The sequence below is a fragment of the Bombus terrestris genome, chromosome 7, assembly GCF_910591885.1.
Source record: "Bombus terrestris chromosome 7, iyBomTerr1.2, whole genome shotgun sequence".
In the NCBI taxonomy this organism is placed as follows: Eukaryota; Metazoa; Arthropoda; class Insecta; order Hymenoptera; family Apidae; genus Bombus; species Bombus terrestris.
The window spans coordinates 12,784,719-12,798,739 of NC_063275.1; the positions used below are offsets into that span (position 1 = coordinate 12,784,719).

General features: G+C 38.5%; 4 protein-coding genes across 7 annotated transcripts; 2 read left to right on the forward strand and 2 right to left on the reverse strand.

The window, feature by feature from the left end:
- Positions 1-62: 62 nt before the first annotated feature.
- Positions 63-3,893, forward strand: LOC100649413 (protein scabrous). Its single transcript, XM_003396551.4, has 3 exons — positions 63-728; positions 843-1,182; positions 1,972-3,893. Exons 1-3 carry the CDS (start codon positions 499-501, stop codon positions 3,520-3,522), a joined length of 2,121 nt encoding a protein of 706 aa, XP_003396599.2. The 5' UTR covers positions 63-498; the 3' UTR covers positions 3,523-3,893.
- A 320-nt stretch (positions 3,894-4,213) lies between these two features.
- LOC105665918 (zinc finger protein 14) lies at positions 4,214-5,696 on the reverse strand. Its single transcript, XM_012310239.3, has 3 exons — positions 5,529-5,696; positions 5,137-5,316; positions 4,214-4,991 (listed from the first exon to the last, which is right to left on the reverse strand). Exons 1-3 carry the CDS (start codon positions 5,694-5,696, stop codon positions 4,251-4,253), a joined length of 1,089 nt encoding a protein of 362 aa, XP_012165629.2. The 3' UTR covers positions 4,214-4,250.
- Positions 5,697-5,845: 149 nt separating this feature from the next.
- Positions 5,846-7,427, reverse strand: LOC100650117 (metallophosphoesterase domain-containing protein 1). 4 transcript variants are annotated; one of them, XM_012310240.3, is made up of 6 exons: positions 7,302-7,427; positions 7,047-7,170; positions 6,757-6,901; positions 6,410-6,686; positions 6,109-6,335; positions 5,846-6,054 (listed from the first exon to the last, which is right to left on the reverse strand). In XM_012310240.3, exons 2-6 carry the CDS (start codon positions 7,167-7,169, stop codon positions 5,927-5,929), a joined length of 900 nt encoding a protein of 299 aa, XP_012165630.1. In that variant the 5' UTR covers position 7,170; positions 7,302-7,427; the 3' UTR covers positions 5,846-5,926. The 4 variants fall into 4 exon arrangements, with proteins under 4 accessions (XP_012165630.1, XP_012165631.1, XP_012165632.1 ...); XM_012310241.3 differs by having other exon boundaries at positions 7,244-7,389; XM_012310242.3 differs by having other exon boundaries at positions 7,279-7,382.
- Positions 7,428-7,744: 317 nt separating this feature from the next.
- Positions 7,745-12,002, forward strand: LOC100649997 (probable medium-chain specific acyl-CoA dehydrogenase, mitochondrial). The gene is made up of 12 exons (XM_012310244.3): positions 7,745-7,819; positions 7,889-8,130; positions 8,281-8,359; positions 8,445-8,612; positions 8,692-8,792; positions 8,854-8,934; positions 8,995-9,125; positions 9,203-9,311; positions 9,390-9,530; positions 9,611-9,886; positions 9,964-10,570; positions 10,651-12,002. The coding sequence occupies exons 2-11, from the start codon at positions 8,116-8,118 to the stop codon at positions 10,114-10,116; spliced, it is 1,254 nt and encodes a 417-aa protein (XP_012165634.1). The 5' UTR covers positions 7,745-7,819; positions 7,889-8,115; the 3' UTR covers positions 10,117-10,570; positions 10,651-12,002.
- Positions 12,003-14,021: the final 2,019 nt, after the last annotated feature.

Consider the following 14,021-nt stretch of genomic DNA (forward strand, 5'->3'; position numbering starts at 1 on the left):
CCTGTTTTCATTAACCGTCTTACGACGAAATTGAACGCGCGGTAATGAAATTGGCCCGCAACGTATGGCCATGTGGAAATATAATTTCTTAATCGATAAGTAGAACGCCGTTAATGATTCGTGAGGATTTCGGCGAACCGAAGAATGTTGAACGGTAAAGGATCGGTAACGATCAGTGTGACGAAGGCGGCACAGCTTGCAGGCATGAGACAATGCATGGCCATGGAGCGCGTTGACTGCGTTAGTAAGCGGACACCTGCTCCTTGTGCTCTCTACCCCCAACCTTTCATGGGAAGGACGATATAAAACTGGTAGGGCGGCTGTCGGTTAAGTCAGTGAGGTTTCGGTGGTCGAGTCGGTTACGTTCGACGTTTGACGATCACAAAAGAAAAAATTATCGTCGCGTCGATCCGCAGGTCATATCTAATAACGAAAGAGGTCCTTGTAGTTGACCGATGCTGTTTCACGTTCGATGCTAATAACGCGATCAGTCGAAATATGAATAGGAAAGATTGGCTGTTGTGCGTAACGTTGGTTGCGATTATTACCCGGAAAGAAATTTACGGCGATGAAAATGTTTCCGATGCTATAAGGTCGCTACGGGAACAAGTAAACGCTCTTCTCGATCATCGACAACAGGATTACAACGCTCTCGAGGCAAGCTTGAAGCGTGCGATCGAGAAAAATACAGAGTTGTTCGTTCTAAAGAACGAAATCAAACAACTGAGGTAAAAGAAAATGTTTGTTGGTTTGTTGTTGTTGCATCGTGCGCTCCATAGCTGGTCGATTTCCAATTAACGAGCAGGATCTCTGCTCTGGTGGTGGTGTGTTCTCGTTCTCAGAAAGGAAGTGATCTCTCTACGTGGCGGTAACGGGAACGAGGCGAAAAACGAAAGGTTGCGAGTGAGATGGCTAGGAAGCGCGGTGACCGAACTTCAAGGGGAAGTTGCCCAAGTTCTTCGTACGAGAAACGCGAGCGAAGAACTTGCCGAGAGATCGAGAATGAAAGGCGAGCTGTCTCTATTAAAGGGAGACGTAGCTGCGGTTGGAAGAGGAATTGGAAATCTCGGCGGTAGAATCGCCAAAATTGAAGCGATTCTCGGAACGATTCGCGTTGATATCGCTGCGATGAAGGAACGCTTTAGTCTGTTGTTTCGCACCTGCGCCGACATTGCCAGTCAGGTAACGTTGCCGCGTCCCCTTTTTTTCATCCTTCTCCTTTCCACTTCCACTTTCTCCCGAGCTTTACGTTTTTCTTTTTCTCTCTTTTTCCATTCTGCTATCCTGTGCGTCCGCCGCGTGGCCACCTGCTCGTGCCCGATCGATCGCACGCGCATCTGCCACTCTTTCTCTTCTTTTCCTTACCTTTTTTCTCTTCCTTTTTCTCTTACCATCTTCTTCCCTTCCTACCAACCCCACCTCTTTCTCGTCGTATCCCTGATCGCAAATGGTTGTGCGCTATAAGTACTCACATACATATACTTAGTTACCTCGTTTTAAGACAGCTGCAGAAACGCTGTAATTCGATGTACGTAAGTATTATACATATATCGCGTCCATCGTGCACGTAGAATGCCGACAAACCGAAACACCTGCTGTTTCCAGCCGCTTCGTGCATCAGCCAATCCAAATCGATTTCAGTGGCAGATCGTTCCATCGTTCTGCAGCTGCTCTTCAAAACTTTCGTCTTTGTTTTGCTTGGCTATCGGTTTCATTTTCATCGGTCCCTTTCTTTCAGTCCCTTTTACATTCCGTCCTCTTCTTGTCCTTTGTATTTTATTTCCTATATCTTTTCCTATATCCTGCCTCTCGCTGTCGTCTCTTTCCCTCTACGCGATTCTCAGCAAATTCCTGACAGATTTTCGTCTATTCTAGAACGAATACTATTGAAACGTGTAGAACTACGTTACGCGGATAACACGAAACTAATTGATAGTAATGTTTAATAACACGATATAATTTGAATTTCAGTTGAATTCCATGCAAATTGAGGTAAAGTCTCTTAGATGCGAATCATTTTCCGCTAATGTGGCAAATTCGGTGGCTCAACGTAACGGAGGAGGACCAGGAGAAGAAGAAGCGGAAAGGAAGACTAGAACAACGGCAGCAGCGGTAACTTCGTATTTTAGTGGAATGGGTACAAGGGATAGCGATCGTGAGACTACAGCTGCCGCGTCGTACAGTGTACGATCCTCTCGGCGCAGGTTCGCGAGAAAACACGGATATTGGAAAAGAAAGGAGGAGGGGCATCGAACGCGGTTGGACGATCGTTTAAAGAGTCTGGAGCGTAAAATTTTGTTATCGGCTCGGAGACGAGCGTCGTTGGAGAAGCGTATCGCCACGTACGAGAATCAAGAATGGACGAGTTTGAGCAAACGAATAAAAAGCTTGGAAAAGGGTCACGTCGAATTGTCCCGGAAAATTTCAAATGTTACCGAGAATGGATTTTTCACGAAGAAGGTGAACGAATCGCTTGGCTCACGACTGATCGACTCGTTACGAACTCTTGAGGATGCTATGGAAACGAACAACTCGTTCACGAGGAGAGAATTAACAAGGCTCGATGTAAATGCCGCTCGAAAAGCGGCTGAACTTTCGTTAACCAGGGAAGAGCTAAGCAATTTACGTCGCACCGTGCAAGCGTTAAGCGTAAGCGCGTCTAAGCTTCAAGAGAGGAGCGACAAACAACAAGAAGCGATCGATCGATTAAACGGTGTCCATTCGACGACTGATTTTCAAAGATACTTGTCGAGTATCGCGTCGGATACCATAACCACAAGCACAACCACAACTACTACCACCATCTCGTCATCATCGTCGTCGTTGTCATCCGACAATTCGTTGTTCTCGAGTTTCGAACAGCTGGAGGATCGATATCATTTAATTGGAAAGAATTTGACGGGCGATTGCGAGCAGACGACAGCGAACGAACCTATGGACGGGCTGCGACTTTCGGAAGCAGGCAAAGGGGGCAGGCCGATGTTGGTGTTTTGTCGCGGAGGTTGGATGGTGATAGCGCGTCGTATCGATGGGACTCTCGACTTTGATCGAAACTGGAACGATTATTCCGTCGGGTTCGGCTCTCCGGTTAGTGAGTATTGGATCGGCAACGAAATCCTTCACAGGTTGACCGATCACGGTGACAACTGCACCAGCCTTCGAATCGACATGTTGGACATTTACGGAGAACGTTGGCGCGCGGAATATCAGTCGTTCAGGGTCGAATCTGAGGAGACCGGTTACAGACTAGATGTTTACGGGTATTCCGGAAACGCAACTGACGCTCTCTCCTATCAGAACGGTATGTCTTTCAGCGCGAAAGATCGAGACATGGATGCTAGCACGACTCATTGCGCGAGAAACTATCGCGGCGGATGGTGGTTTAGTCGATGTCAACACGCCAACCTCAACGGTAAATATTCCCTAGGTCTTACGTGGTTCCGATCGGACACCAATCGATGGATGTCAATCGCTTCATCGGAAATGTCTTTACGCAGAAACTCTGATTGTCGATCCCGATAGCGTTTTACTTGATTTGATTCGATTCGATATCGAACCACCTTCTTTCTCCATACCAAAGACTTTTGTTAATCGTCGCATCGCAGCTGCTCGTTTACTCGTAAGCGGTCCAGATATTCGAACTCAAACGATAGATCGCCCGGGTACGCTACCTCTTTAATTATTATCGCCGTTATTATTCGCGACTTTGTCCCTTGGAAAATATTCTTCGTTCCAGCTGTTTCAACGTCTATATACCCCTATATGTATAATCGTCAACGAAAATAATCGCGAGTCAAACTAGATGTCGCCATGATTAGCGTTCTAGAAAACTGTTATTTTGATATAATAACAGTTAATTATTCCCTTGTACGAAATAAATAAATTACTTTTTCCTTTGGTGTTTACTTCTTTATTACTTTAACCATTTTGCATTTTACGCTACTATCTTGTGCAAGTTGTTTCTTTTCCTTACCGAAAATCCCCCTTCCCTTTGCATCAATGCGAAAGAAACGAGTTTGCTCTTTAATATGCATCATTATCATCATCATCATCATCATCATCATCATCATCATCATCGGAATGCCCAAGGATTGGAATCATAGCGTCGGAATGCGGTACCGATCCCGATGAAATTCAGTAGGGTCAAAGATTATTGTTCTTATATATTACACGTGTGTATAAAAGAACGATAATCTTTATATGTAATATGTTATATGTTATATATATATTATTTATTTTACTTATATCTTCTACTTATTCTTACATCGTTTCTTATGAACGAACAAGCTGCCAGAACTTGCATAGGAAGCGCCACATGCCTTACAAACATATGGTTTTTCTCCCGTGTGGGTGAATACGTGTTCCTTTAAATATTTGTCTCGATAAAAAGATTTGCCACAAATTTCACAATGATAATTTGCCTCGCCGGAATGCAGTCTCAAATGATATTTTAAACCGTTCGAAGAGGCGAACGTCGCGCTACAAAACTGACAGACGAACCGTTTGTCACCTGTGTGAATTTTCTCGTGTCTCTTCGTGTAACTGGGAATCACGAATCTTTTGTCACAGTATCGACAGGGATAAGGCTTTACGGCATCATGCGATTTCAAGTGAAATCGCAGTCCAGATTTCGAGGCAAACGTTTTACTGCAAATGTCGCATAGATACCGTACTTGCGTCGCCACGGACGTCACAGTATCACTGTAACTTTGCACGTTAAACACGTTACTGCCACCGCCATCACCACCGCTTTCTTTCGACACGCGATTTTCCTCGTTGTTTTCACTTTTTCCTTCTTCAACGTGACATCGCTCGACACGCTGAAATCGCGACAATCTCGTCATCGTCTTTCCATCTGCTTTCGCATCTTCGCCACATATGATTTCCGATTTCTGCCAAAAATGCGTTGAATTTGAATTTTCCTCCTGTTCTTTTTCGAACGTACTTTGCACTTTCGAGTCGATCGTTTTGGGCTTTCCATTGCCGCGATCCTACAATCGTGACACATTAGAAAAGCATTAAAATCCGTCTTCTATATAATTACCAAGTAATCTTTTAATCGGTGCTTTCGTAGAGTTTCCAAAAATAACTTGTATTAAGCTTACACAATATTGATTAAGTATTAATCTTACTTACCGAACCGATTTTCCAATTGGATTCGTTTATAGAAATTGATCTGTTTGCGCGGCATGATTCGTACCGTAATCTCAAGACGCGGTCCGATTTTCTGCATTGTTCGCGAAATTCGAATGTAACGGCTATCTTCCCTTCGCATTCGCGGCAAATCGTCTTTGGTAGTCTGTCGTCTTCGAACAGCTAATCCGAATATATGCGTATATATAAAAAAGTTATAGACGAATAGTGCGTCGTAAGTCCGTATCATGTGTATATATATGTAATTACGTATAAAACCATTGTGTATCAAACATGTAAAACAACAAGAAATGAAAAAGAAAAAAGCAGTGATGAAGCGGTGAAGAAAGAGAGAATAAAACTTGTAACGTAAAAGGTATGGGGAAACTACTTACCCTTATGGGGCAGCAATCTCGAATGCGAGAACGTAACTGTTTCGAAGTTTCTCCGCCGTCAAATATCGATATTAAACGATTATCTACGCGAAGGCACAACCTACATATTCCACTGTTCGATGTGCAGGGTTCCGCGTAGTCTATCAACTGGTTCATCCTTTCTGTCATTGTCGCTGTTGCTCGATATGATTAATACAATTATTCAACAATTTTTTAATATCTTCAAGTGAACAATACTATCCATAATTTTTTTTACATCTGCCTTGTAATTTTCATTTTTTTAGATAAGAGTGTAATACAAAAAATTTATAGAAATATACGAATAAATAAATTAAAATTTATATATGTTTGTACATAAGAAACGTAACGAAATTTATCGTTATACTTTTTAATTTTGTTTATGATTTACAATGTTCAGGTGGTAATGTTATATCAAAGACTACTGGTGGATTACTTGGTAAATAATTTAAATCACACGTTGATGCATTTACATATATGATTTTCCCATCAGATGAGATACCATACCCTAAAAATTATAAGCATGTAATTCATTTAGAATAAAAAAAATTGTATTTTGTACCTTCGTGTATATGACCAAAAACATGATACTTTGGTTTAACTCTATTTTGAACTGTAGAAAGTAACTCAACACATCCAGCTCTTACGCCACTACAACATAAATCTCCATGACCTACAGGAGGTGTGTGTGTTACAAGAATATCTGTGTCTGATGGTATCATTTCCCACTTTGAAAGGCATGCTTCTCCACGAGGTACATTAAATGCCCACTTATAAAATTCTGGCTGCCTAAAGTATGGAAAAAATTTATTAGAAAACTATGATATATAAAATGTCTTTATAATACAGAAATAAATACTTACCATGGGGTACCATATATTTTTATTCCATGTATTATAGTTTCTGAATCTTCTAAATAAGTGCAATTTGTCAAATATTCTTTAACGTTCGCAGTTTGTATTGCTTCTGCAAGAGTATCTTTAGACATTCCTAATGTGGGTATATCGTCAAGAATACTGGTCCCTGTATGTTTTTGACGATTTCCACTGGTTTGTAAAGAAAAGGGATGAGTAAATGTGGGATCAAAGCTAAGTTCATGATTACCAGCTATAACAATTTTATTTTTATGTGGCAAATTACCTACAACAAAATGATTATTATCAACTAATACTATCAAGTTAAAAAAATGAGCTTTTTTGTTTGACATTACCAATCCAATTATTAAATTCTATGACTTCTTGTAAACTACCACATTTTGTAAAATCTCCAGCATGTATAAACACATCTCCCATGGGTATATCGAATTTTATGTATGGTGTTAATGAATGAGTATCACTCATACAAACAACACGGAGCTAAAATATAATGAAATACTACAATAAATTGTTTTTTTTACCCTTAGTATTATAATACCATACGAGTTTTGTATATTCGCTATTATAGGTTAGATTCAACGGATGTTTGTAATAAAAATGATAACAAGTAATTTGAACTTTTTACTTTATCATTTGCTGCTTCAGTTGTTGGAAGTTTGGTATTTATTTTAATCACTTTTTGCTGCTGTGACAGTTCACGCCAAGCTGCTGTAGGATTGTTTGTTAATGGATGAATATCTATCTTCATGCTGGAGAGATTGCAATAGTCGCTTGTCAATTTCAGTTATTATTATAGCAAAAAAATGAAATTAGCATACATACTACACTAATTAACACACAGCTACTTTTCTACATACATTAGCTTAAATTCATGTTGTACCTTTCACATAAAAATATTAATTACTTGGTCGACAAAGACGATTCAACATCGACTGGTAGATTTATTTCCCTTCCTTATGAGGATTTAAACGATTATAGTTTGTTATTTTGTTCATAAATAATGTTATATTTTTTACAACTTATTATTCGTAAATTTATTAAATAAACATTTATTAAATTATTAAGTAATTTAAATCTAGTTTAACGCATTTCTTAAATCTTCCGAAAATATTTAAATATCGAAGAAGTGACCCAAATTTTCGCGCCTTCTCATGTATATAAAATTAGTATTTAAATAGTTTTATCAATATTAAGATTTCATGTTACAAAATAAGTCTCATGTATAAAAGAGAAATTATAACTGCGAAACATGCTTAATCTACAAATATATGTTTATCAAAAGAAAAAGGTTATAACATATATTAAAATAACCAATGAGTTATTTACTTCCAAAGCTTTATACTAGATTTACAATATACATATACTTTAGCTCTATGTACAACATACAGTGTTAATAAAGTATGTAATTAGTAAGTTATAATATATTTATGAACATAGTCTTATTTGTTCAAATATTAATTATTTTAGGTATTTATTTCATAAGTAATGATAGTTGGTAGTCGTTAATGTACTTTGGTCTGCAAGGACGGTGATTTGCAGCATTTGTTAAATATTCTGATAAAAATTTCGATTAAAGTAAATGTCTTATGTAAAAACTTCGTGAATTTTCAACACGTTCAAAAGTAACAATACCGATAAAAGTTTGAAATTAAAGAACTTCTTAAAATTAAAAGTAAAAACAAAGAAACATCAAAATGTTTTCACGAACGGTAAGTACTTTACAAGACATGAAATTTTATACAAAAGTTAAATAATGCCATAGGTGATATAAATATGTATAACTTTCATTATTGTGCAAACCCTGCAAATTGTTTTTTGAGCTGTTAAAGATATTAATGTTATATTATATGCCTTTTTAGATAATGAAAAGTGTAACGTATCAGAAGGTGATGAGAACATTTTCATCAAAATCTGATTATGCTATAGGATATAACTTTGGTTAGTACGACAAACAGAATATGACAATAACATAGTTATATTTATAAAAATAAAAATATCTTTTATTATATAATACCCACTTTAGAACTAAATGATATGCAAAGAGAAATGCAAGAATTGGCTCGCAAATTTACAAAAGAAGAAATCATTCCAGTAGCTGCTGAATATGATAGAAGTGGAAAATATCCATGGGATATTTTGAAGAAAGCATGGAGTTTGGGTTTATTAAATAAACATATTCCTGAACATTGTGGTATTGTTACAGACTTATATAATTTAAAAAATATAAAATTTTAAGGGTTAAATTATAGATATATGAACTATTATCATAGGAGGAATGAACGTTGGTACTTTTGAAGGTTGTTTAGTTGGAGAGGAATTTGCTTATGGCTGTACAGGAATATCAACTGCATTAGAAGGATCAGGATTAGGTGTAAGTTCATTTTGCAATATTTCTATTTACGTAAAATAATGGTATTTAAAATTTCTTACAGCAAGCTCCTGTAATTGCATTTGGAACAAAAGAACAGCACAAAAAATATCTTGGAAGACTTATCGAAGAACCACTTGTTGCTGTAAGATAATCAAATTTTAATTCCTAATAATTGAATACATTTACAATATAAAAATTATAGGCATATTGTGTTACCGAACCTGGAGCTGGATCAGATGTTGCAGGTATTAAAACAAAAGCTGAAAAGAAAGGAAATGAGTGGATCATTAATGGAACAAAAATGTGGATAACAAATGGAGGTGTTGCCAATTGGTATATTGAATTTATCAGTAATTTATTTGTCATTAAATTATGTCTATATTCACTATATAAAATAATCATTTATATAGGTATTTTCTATTAGCAAGGACAAATCCTGATCCGAAAGCTCCAACTGCTAAAGCTTTCACAGCTTTTATCGTAGAACGCGAGTATGAAGGTGTAACACCTGGTCGAAAAGTAATGTTTGTTCTTAATAAATTATTTTTCATTACATTTTTTAGAATTTCAAAATAAATCTATTTTGTGATGAAACAGGAACTAAACATGGGTCAAAGAGCTTCCGATACTCGAATGATAACATTCGAAGACGTCCGTGTTCCACAAGAAAATGTTTTGGGCAAAGAAGGCGAAGGATTTAAGATTGCTATGAAAACTTTTGATAGAACTAGACCAATGGTATGATAATGAAAATACTCCTTAAAGATAATCAATTATAAACTGTAATATTCAAATGTTGTTTCTTATTTCTTTCATAGGTTGCAGCCTCATCTGTCGGTCTAGCTCAAAGAGCTCTTGACGAAGCTATAAAATACGCAACACAACGTAAAGCTTTTAATAAAGTAATAGGAGAACATCAAGCTATAGCATTCATGCTCGCAGATATGTCGATCGGTGTTGAGACTGCTAGACTTGCATGGATGAAGGCAGCTTGGGCTGCCGATCGTAGTCTTCCAATAGCTACAAATCTTGCTAGCATTGCAAAGTGTTATGGTGGTGATATAGCCAACAAATGTGCAACAGATGCTGTTCAAGTATATTATTATTATACAATATATTTGTCTTTTTTAAAAAGTAAAAGTAACTATTTCATATTCGAAATTATTTACAGATTTTCGGTGGTGCTGGATTCAACACCGAATATCCGGTAGAAAAATTGATGCGAGATGCAAAAATTTATCAAATTTACGAAGGTACTGCGCAAATCCAGAGACTTATAATCTCGCGTTATCTACTTTCTGAGGCTACTCAGAAAAATATATAATTTTTCTAACAAGAATTTTGTGCAATTATAAAAAATATTAATTCTTTAAAAGTATTATATATATGTATTTTTATAAAATTTATAATATTTTGTATGTTTGTTATAACATTTTGTATATTAATTAAACGTTAAAATCTTGCACCTTGTTAATTTTTTATAAATACTTTGAAATATACATTTTATTATAGGAAAACATAAAGGAGAAGGAACGTGGCAATTTTGTATTTCATATTTCGCGCTGATCGGTGTTAGATAGCGCTGCAAACGTTGTTCGAAAGCGTTAGTCAAGTGTATTGTACAATGAAAAGGGATTACATCGCATTATGTCCGTCAGGTCATAGTTTTTACACGGTTATATTTGGTGAAGTCGTGCGTGGCGAGTTATGCAACATTTGGTGTAAAAGCGCCCCATAATAAGACGTCCAGATATTGTGACATCTGACCTACTTAGACGGTATCGTCATATTTAAGGCAGTGGTAAATTGACAACATTTATAACGTGAAAAACGTATCTGACAGCCTTTCAATTTGCAGATTCTAACTGCCTGCAAACACGAGGGAACTGGGGAATCTTTCGGAAATTGCGTCTTTCCGTGATACATTATTGGAACACAGTGCCGTGACTAGCAAATTCTGGTACCCACTAAAACCTCGCTCGATACGTTCCTTCTCTCAAAATACTTTCCCTTTTGTTATTGTTCGATGTGATACAATTAAAAGTAAACAGTTGGAAGATTATTCCCAATGTTCGAGGCTTCGTACATTAAATTTCGCCGAGCTCTTTCTACATCATGTAGCGTGTGCGAGATCGGTATAGTTAATATTTTCCCTTTCGTTATCCACTGCCGTGCCTATGAATGGTAAAATTGGGCGCAAATTAAATAGTTAGCTCATTCTTACAAGACAGATGTACTATACCATAGTAAAAATTAACATTCTTCGATTTTTTTTTCAAACTGAACAATCTTTGATTCTTTTATCTATGATTATTCAAATGTATAACTTTTTAACGCCTAATTAACTAGCATCTTTTAATTTTTTTCAAAATTACAATTGCACACTCGTCAAAGCATTTAATTCGATAAAGCGGAATAATAGTATTGAATAACAACATTCGTAATTCAATAAAGCGAAATAACATTTTTAAAAATTAGTGAGTCGAAAATTAAACTTTCCTTATAATACGAGAATATATTTTATATCTCTAATGTTCAAGGCTCATTAAAACGAAACCAATTAACGCGTACATCGCAGACCAAGAAGGGAACGTAAAAGAATTCGCATTCCATTTTTTCGAGTTTTGATCTCATAAATATAACGCGCCTAATTTTGCTCGATCGTTCTAATTAAACCTTGACTGCCGATTGAATTAACGCGTATGACACGTTGAGAAAAGACTTGGAAACGTACGTTAATAGATGTATAGAAATGGCAAGAATCGCAACAAGCTGGGCGACGAAAAGCGTGATTTGGGCGCGCGGTACCGATAAAGAGAATCGACGGCGGGCACCGGCGATAAGCACACGGTCCTGGAACTCGTGCTGTCAGAGCGCAACGGTGCGCCGGACGCTCGCTTGACTAAGGGAGTGCCCGTCCCGATGCAAAGTGTAAGTGAAGTGGCCTACAGACCTACATTTGTCTAACGTTCGATTTTTTTCGAGCCGGCGGACAGGAGGTTAATAATCCGCGCGGGGCTCATTTTTCCGCGGGCGTGTGTGATGTCGCTGTTATGTGATATACTGATGTTTGGTTGAAAGAGACGGTGTAGTTTCGGTACGCTCAGACGGCGCTGGCCGGCGCGGGGAGCGTAGTAGTAAAAAGAGAGGAGGACAGCAAGAGCGTGCGCACACGAGGAGAAAGAGAGAAGGAGACAGAGAGGGAACGTATACAGAGAGAGGAATAAAGAAGGAAGAAAAGCGAGCGCGCGCGGTTCCGTTGGTTAGACAAAGAGGAAGGGAAACGGGACAGACAGATAGATAGACGGGGGTAAGAAAGAGAGCGAGGGCACGTAAGAGAGTGTGTAGGTGTTTCGAGAGAAGTGCGTGCGCTCGAGGACGACGTGCAGGAGGAGGGACCCCCGTCTGTCTGTCTGCTGGAATGCACGAGGGCCGAATGGCTACAGGGGCAGGGGAAGGTGGGGGCCACACGGCCCTCGAGAACACCACCGCGACGGCCCTTACGGAATCATCGTCGTCATCCTCCTCCTCCTCGGTACCGACGATTCTCGCCGAAAACAATACCTCGACTAACCTACCTTTGCCGGGACCTCAACAACAGACCCTTCATCAGGTACAACAGCAACAGCAAACTCAACAACAACAACAACAACAGCAAACGCACTCACGACCACCGGTCAACTTGGTCACTGATCTGCCAGCGAATGATACATCAGGTAACCTCAACCACTCATTTCTATGCTCTCGAGTTCTTTGTTACCGCAGTATACCGCTTGCCAAACTCTCTTTTTCTTTCTCCCGCTACTTTGCCTTCTCTCTACGCTTCACTCTCACTCTTTGCTGTTTCTGCCTCTCGCTTTCGCTTTCGCTTTCAACCGTCTACCTCTCGCTTCGTGCGTATAGTCTTTCGTCCTTTCCATCTATCCTCTACTCGCCAACGCTAGTACGTTGCTTTCCCTCTCTCCCACTCCCTTTTTTTTCTCTATTATTCGCCTGCTTGTACTCGTTTTGCTCATTTTTTTCGTTCGAATCGGTCCATCTGCGAAGTTACAGGTACATACGATATCGCTCTTCCTTATTGCGCGATGTAGCAAAGTGTCACATCTTTTTCCTGTTTTACACTTTGTCTACTCGACTTTTTTTACGCTCATAAGTAGCAAGCATAAGTACCAATTACATATATGTAACCAGTAAGTAGAAACATACCACATTTTTATCATAATTCGTGTTAACGAAATACATAAATACGAAAGCGAGTCTCATTTATCGATTCTCCGTTTAATAAGTATACGTGTTTATTACCCGTTAATTCCTCTAGGCTTGTTAGCAATCTTTATCTATACCTATGTATAAATAGCAGTTAATCGCAAAGGTATCGAGCGTAACCGTATGCACGATTTAAATTACCCGCCGCGTGAGACAAACTCAACCGCATTCCATATGGAACAAGTTTCACTGAAAAGTTCCTAGAAATATCGTCAGAAGGAAAGGAAAAACTATGGCAAAAAAGTAGTAGACGAACGCAACGCGATGGCGATAAAAATGCAAGAGTGTGCGAAATAACCTGGTAACGATGCTTTGTACCTGGGGAACGATAAGAGATAGAAAAGTAGACGGAATCGGATATCGTATTAGTATTTGTTGGCATGTGCGATAAAATTTAGCTGGTCGTCACTGGGAATCGGGGGTTGCGCGCGATTCTACGAACGTCACGAGTGGCTTTCGCGCGCAACAGGCGTTCCGTCGCGAATTCCGCAGTAGCGACGATGCAAACGAGCCGTGTGCCCGGTCGCTGCCACATCTCGCCTCAGATTTAGAACAGACAACCTTCAGAACGTTTTCTTTATGAACTCACACCGTCCCGATGCTTCGCGAATGAAACGCAGCAATTCGATGAAGCGAGACGTTTATTTGTGTTCGCAATGTTTCACCCTTTCTGTTCCAACCCTTATATTTAACACTAGTTCTGGTCTAACATGATATATCGTAAGCGATTGCATAAGGAATCTTTTGGGAACAAGTCCATTTTTATTAATTTCTTCATTTCGAATAATTTGGTAGATTCACAAATATAAATTTCCTACAAATAAGTAATAACTCTGTGAAATTTTGTAAATAGGTAAACGATGATTTTTGTAATATTTAGTAGGATGCAAGGATATATATTTAATTTCACAAGCAATACAAAGGGAATAGTTTTGTTAACATGGAATTCATTACTGAATTTTT

Coding starts and splice junctions, on each gene's coding strand:
- LOC100649413 (XM_003396551.4), top strand. CDS start 499: ATGAATAGGAAAGATTGGCTGTTGTGCGTAACGTTGGTTGCGATTATT. Junction 729..842: donor AACGAAATCAAACAACTGAG/GTAAAAGAAAAT, acceptor TCTCGTTCTCAG/AAAGGAAGTGATCTCTCTAC. Junction 1,183..1,971: donor GCGCCGACATTGCCAGTCAG/GTAACGTTGCCG, acceptor TTTGAATTTCAG/TTGAATTCCATGCAAATTGA.
- LOC105665918 (XM_012310239.3), bottom strand. CDS start 5,696: ATGACAGAAAGGATGAACCAGTTGATAGACTACGCGGAACCCTGCACA. Junction 5,317..5,528: donor GAGATTGCTGCCCCATAAGG/GTAAGTAGTTTC, acceptor TATTCGGATTAG/CTGTTCGAAGACGACAGACT. Junction 4,992..5,136: donor CCAATTGGAAAATCGGTTCG/GTAAGTAAGATT, acceptor TCACGATTGTAG/GATCGCGGCAATGGAAAGCC.
- LOC100650117 (XM_012310240.3), bottom strand. CDS start 7,169: ATGAAGATAGATATTCATCCATTAACAAACAATCCTACAGCAGCTTGG. Junction 6,902..7,046: donor CTGAAGCAGCAAATGATAAA/GTAAAAAGTTCA, acceptor ATTATATTTTAG/CTCCGTGTTGTTTGTATGAG. Junction 6,055..6,108: donor TTTTGGTCATATACACGAAG/GTACAAAATACA, acceptor TATAATTTTTAG/GGTATGGTATCTCATCTGAT.
- LOC100649997 (XM_012310244.3), top strand. Junction 9,312..9,389: donor GTGTAACACCTGGTCGAAAA/GTAATGTTTGTT, acceptor GTGATGAAACAG/GAACTAAACATGGGTCAAAG. Junction 9,531..9,610: donor TTGATAGAACTAGACCAATG/GTATGATAATGA, acceptor TTTCTTTCATAG/GTTGCAGCCTCATCTGTCGG.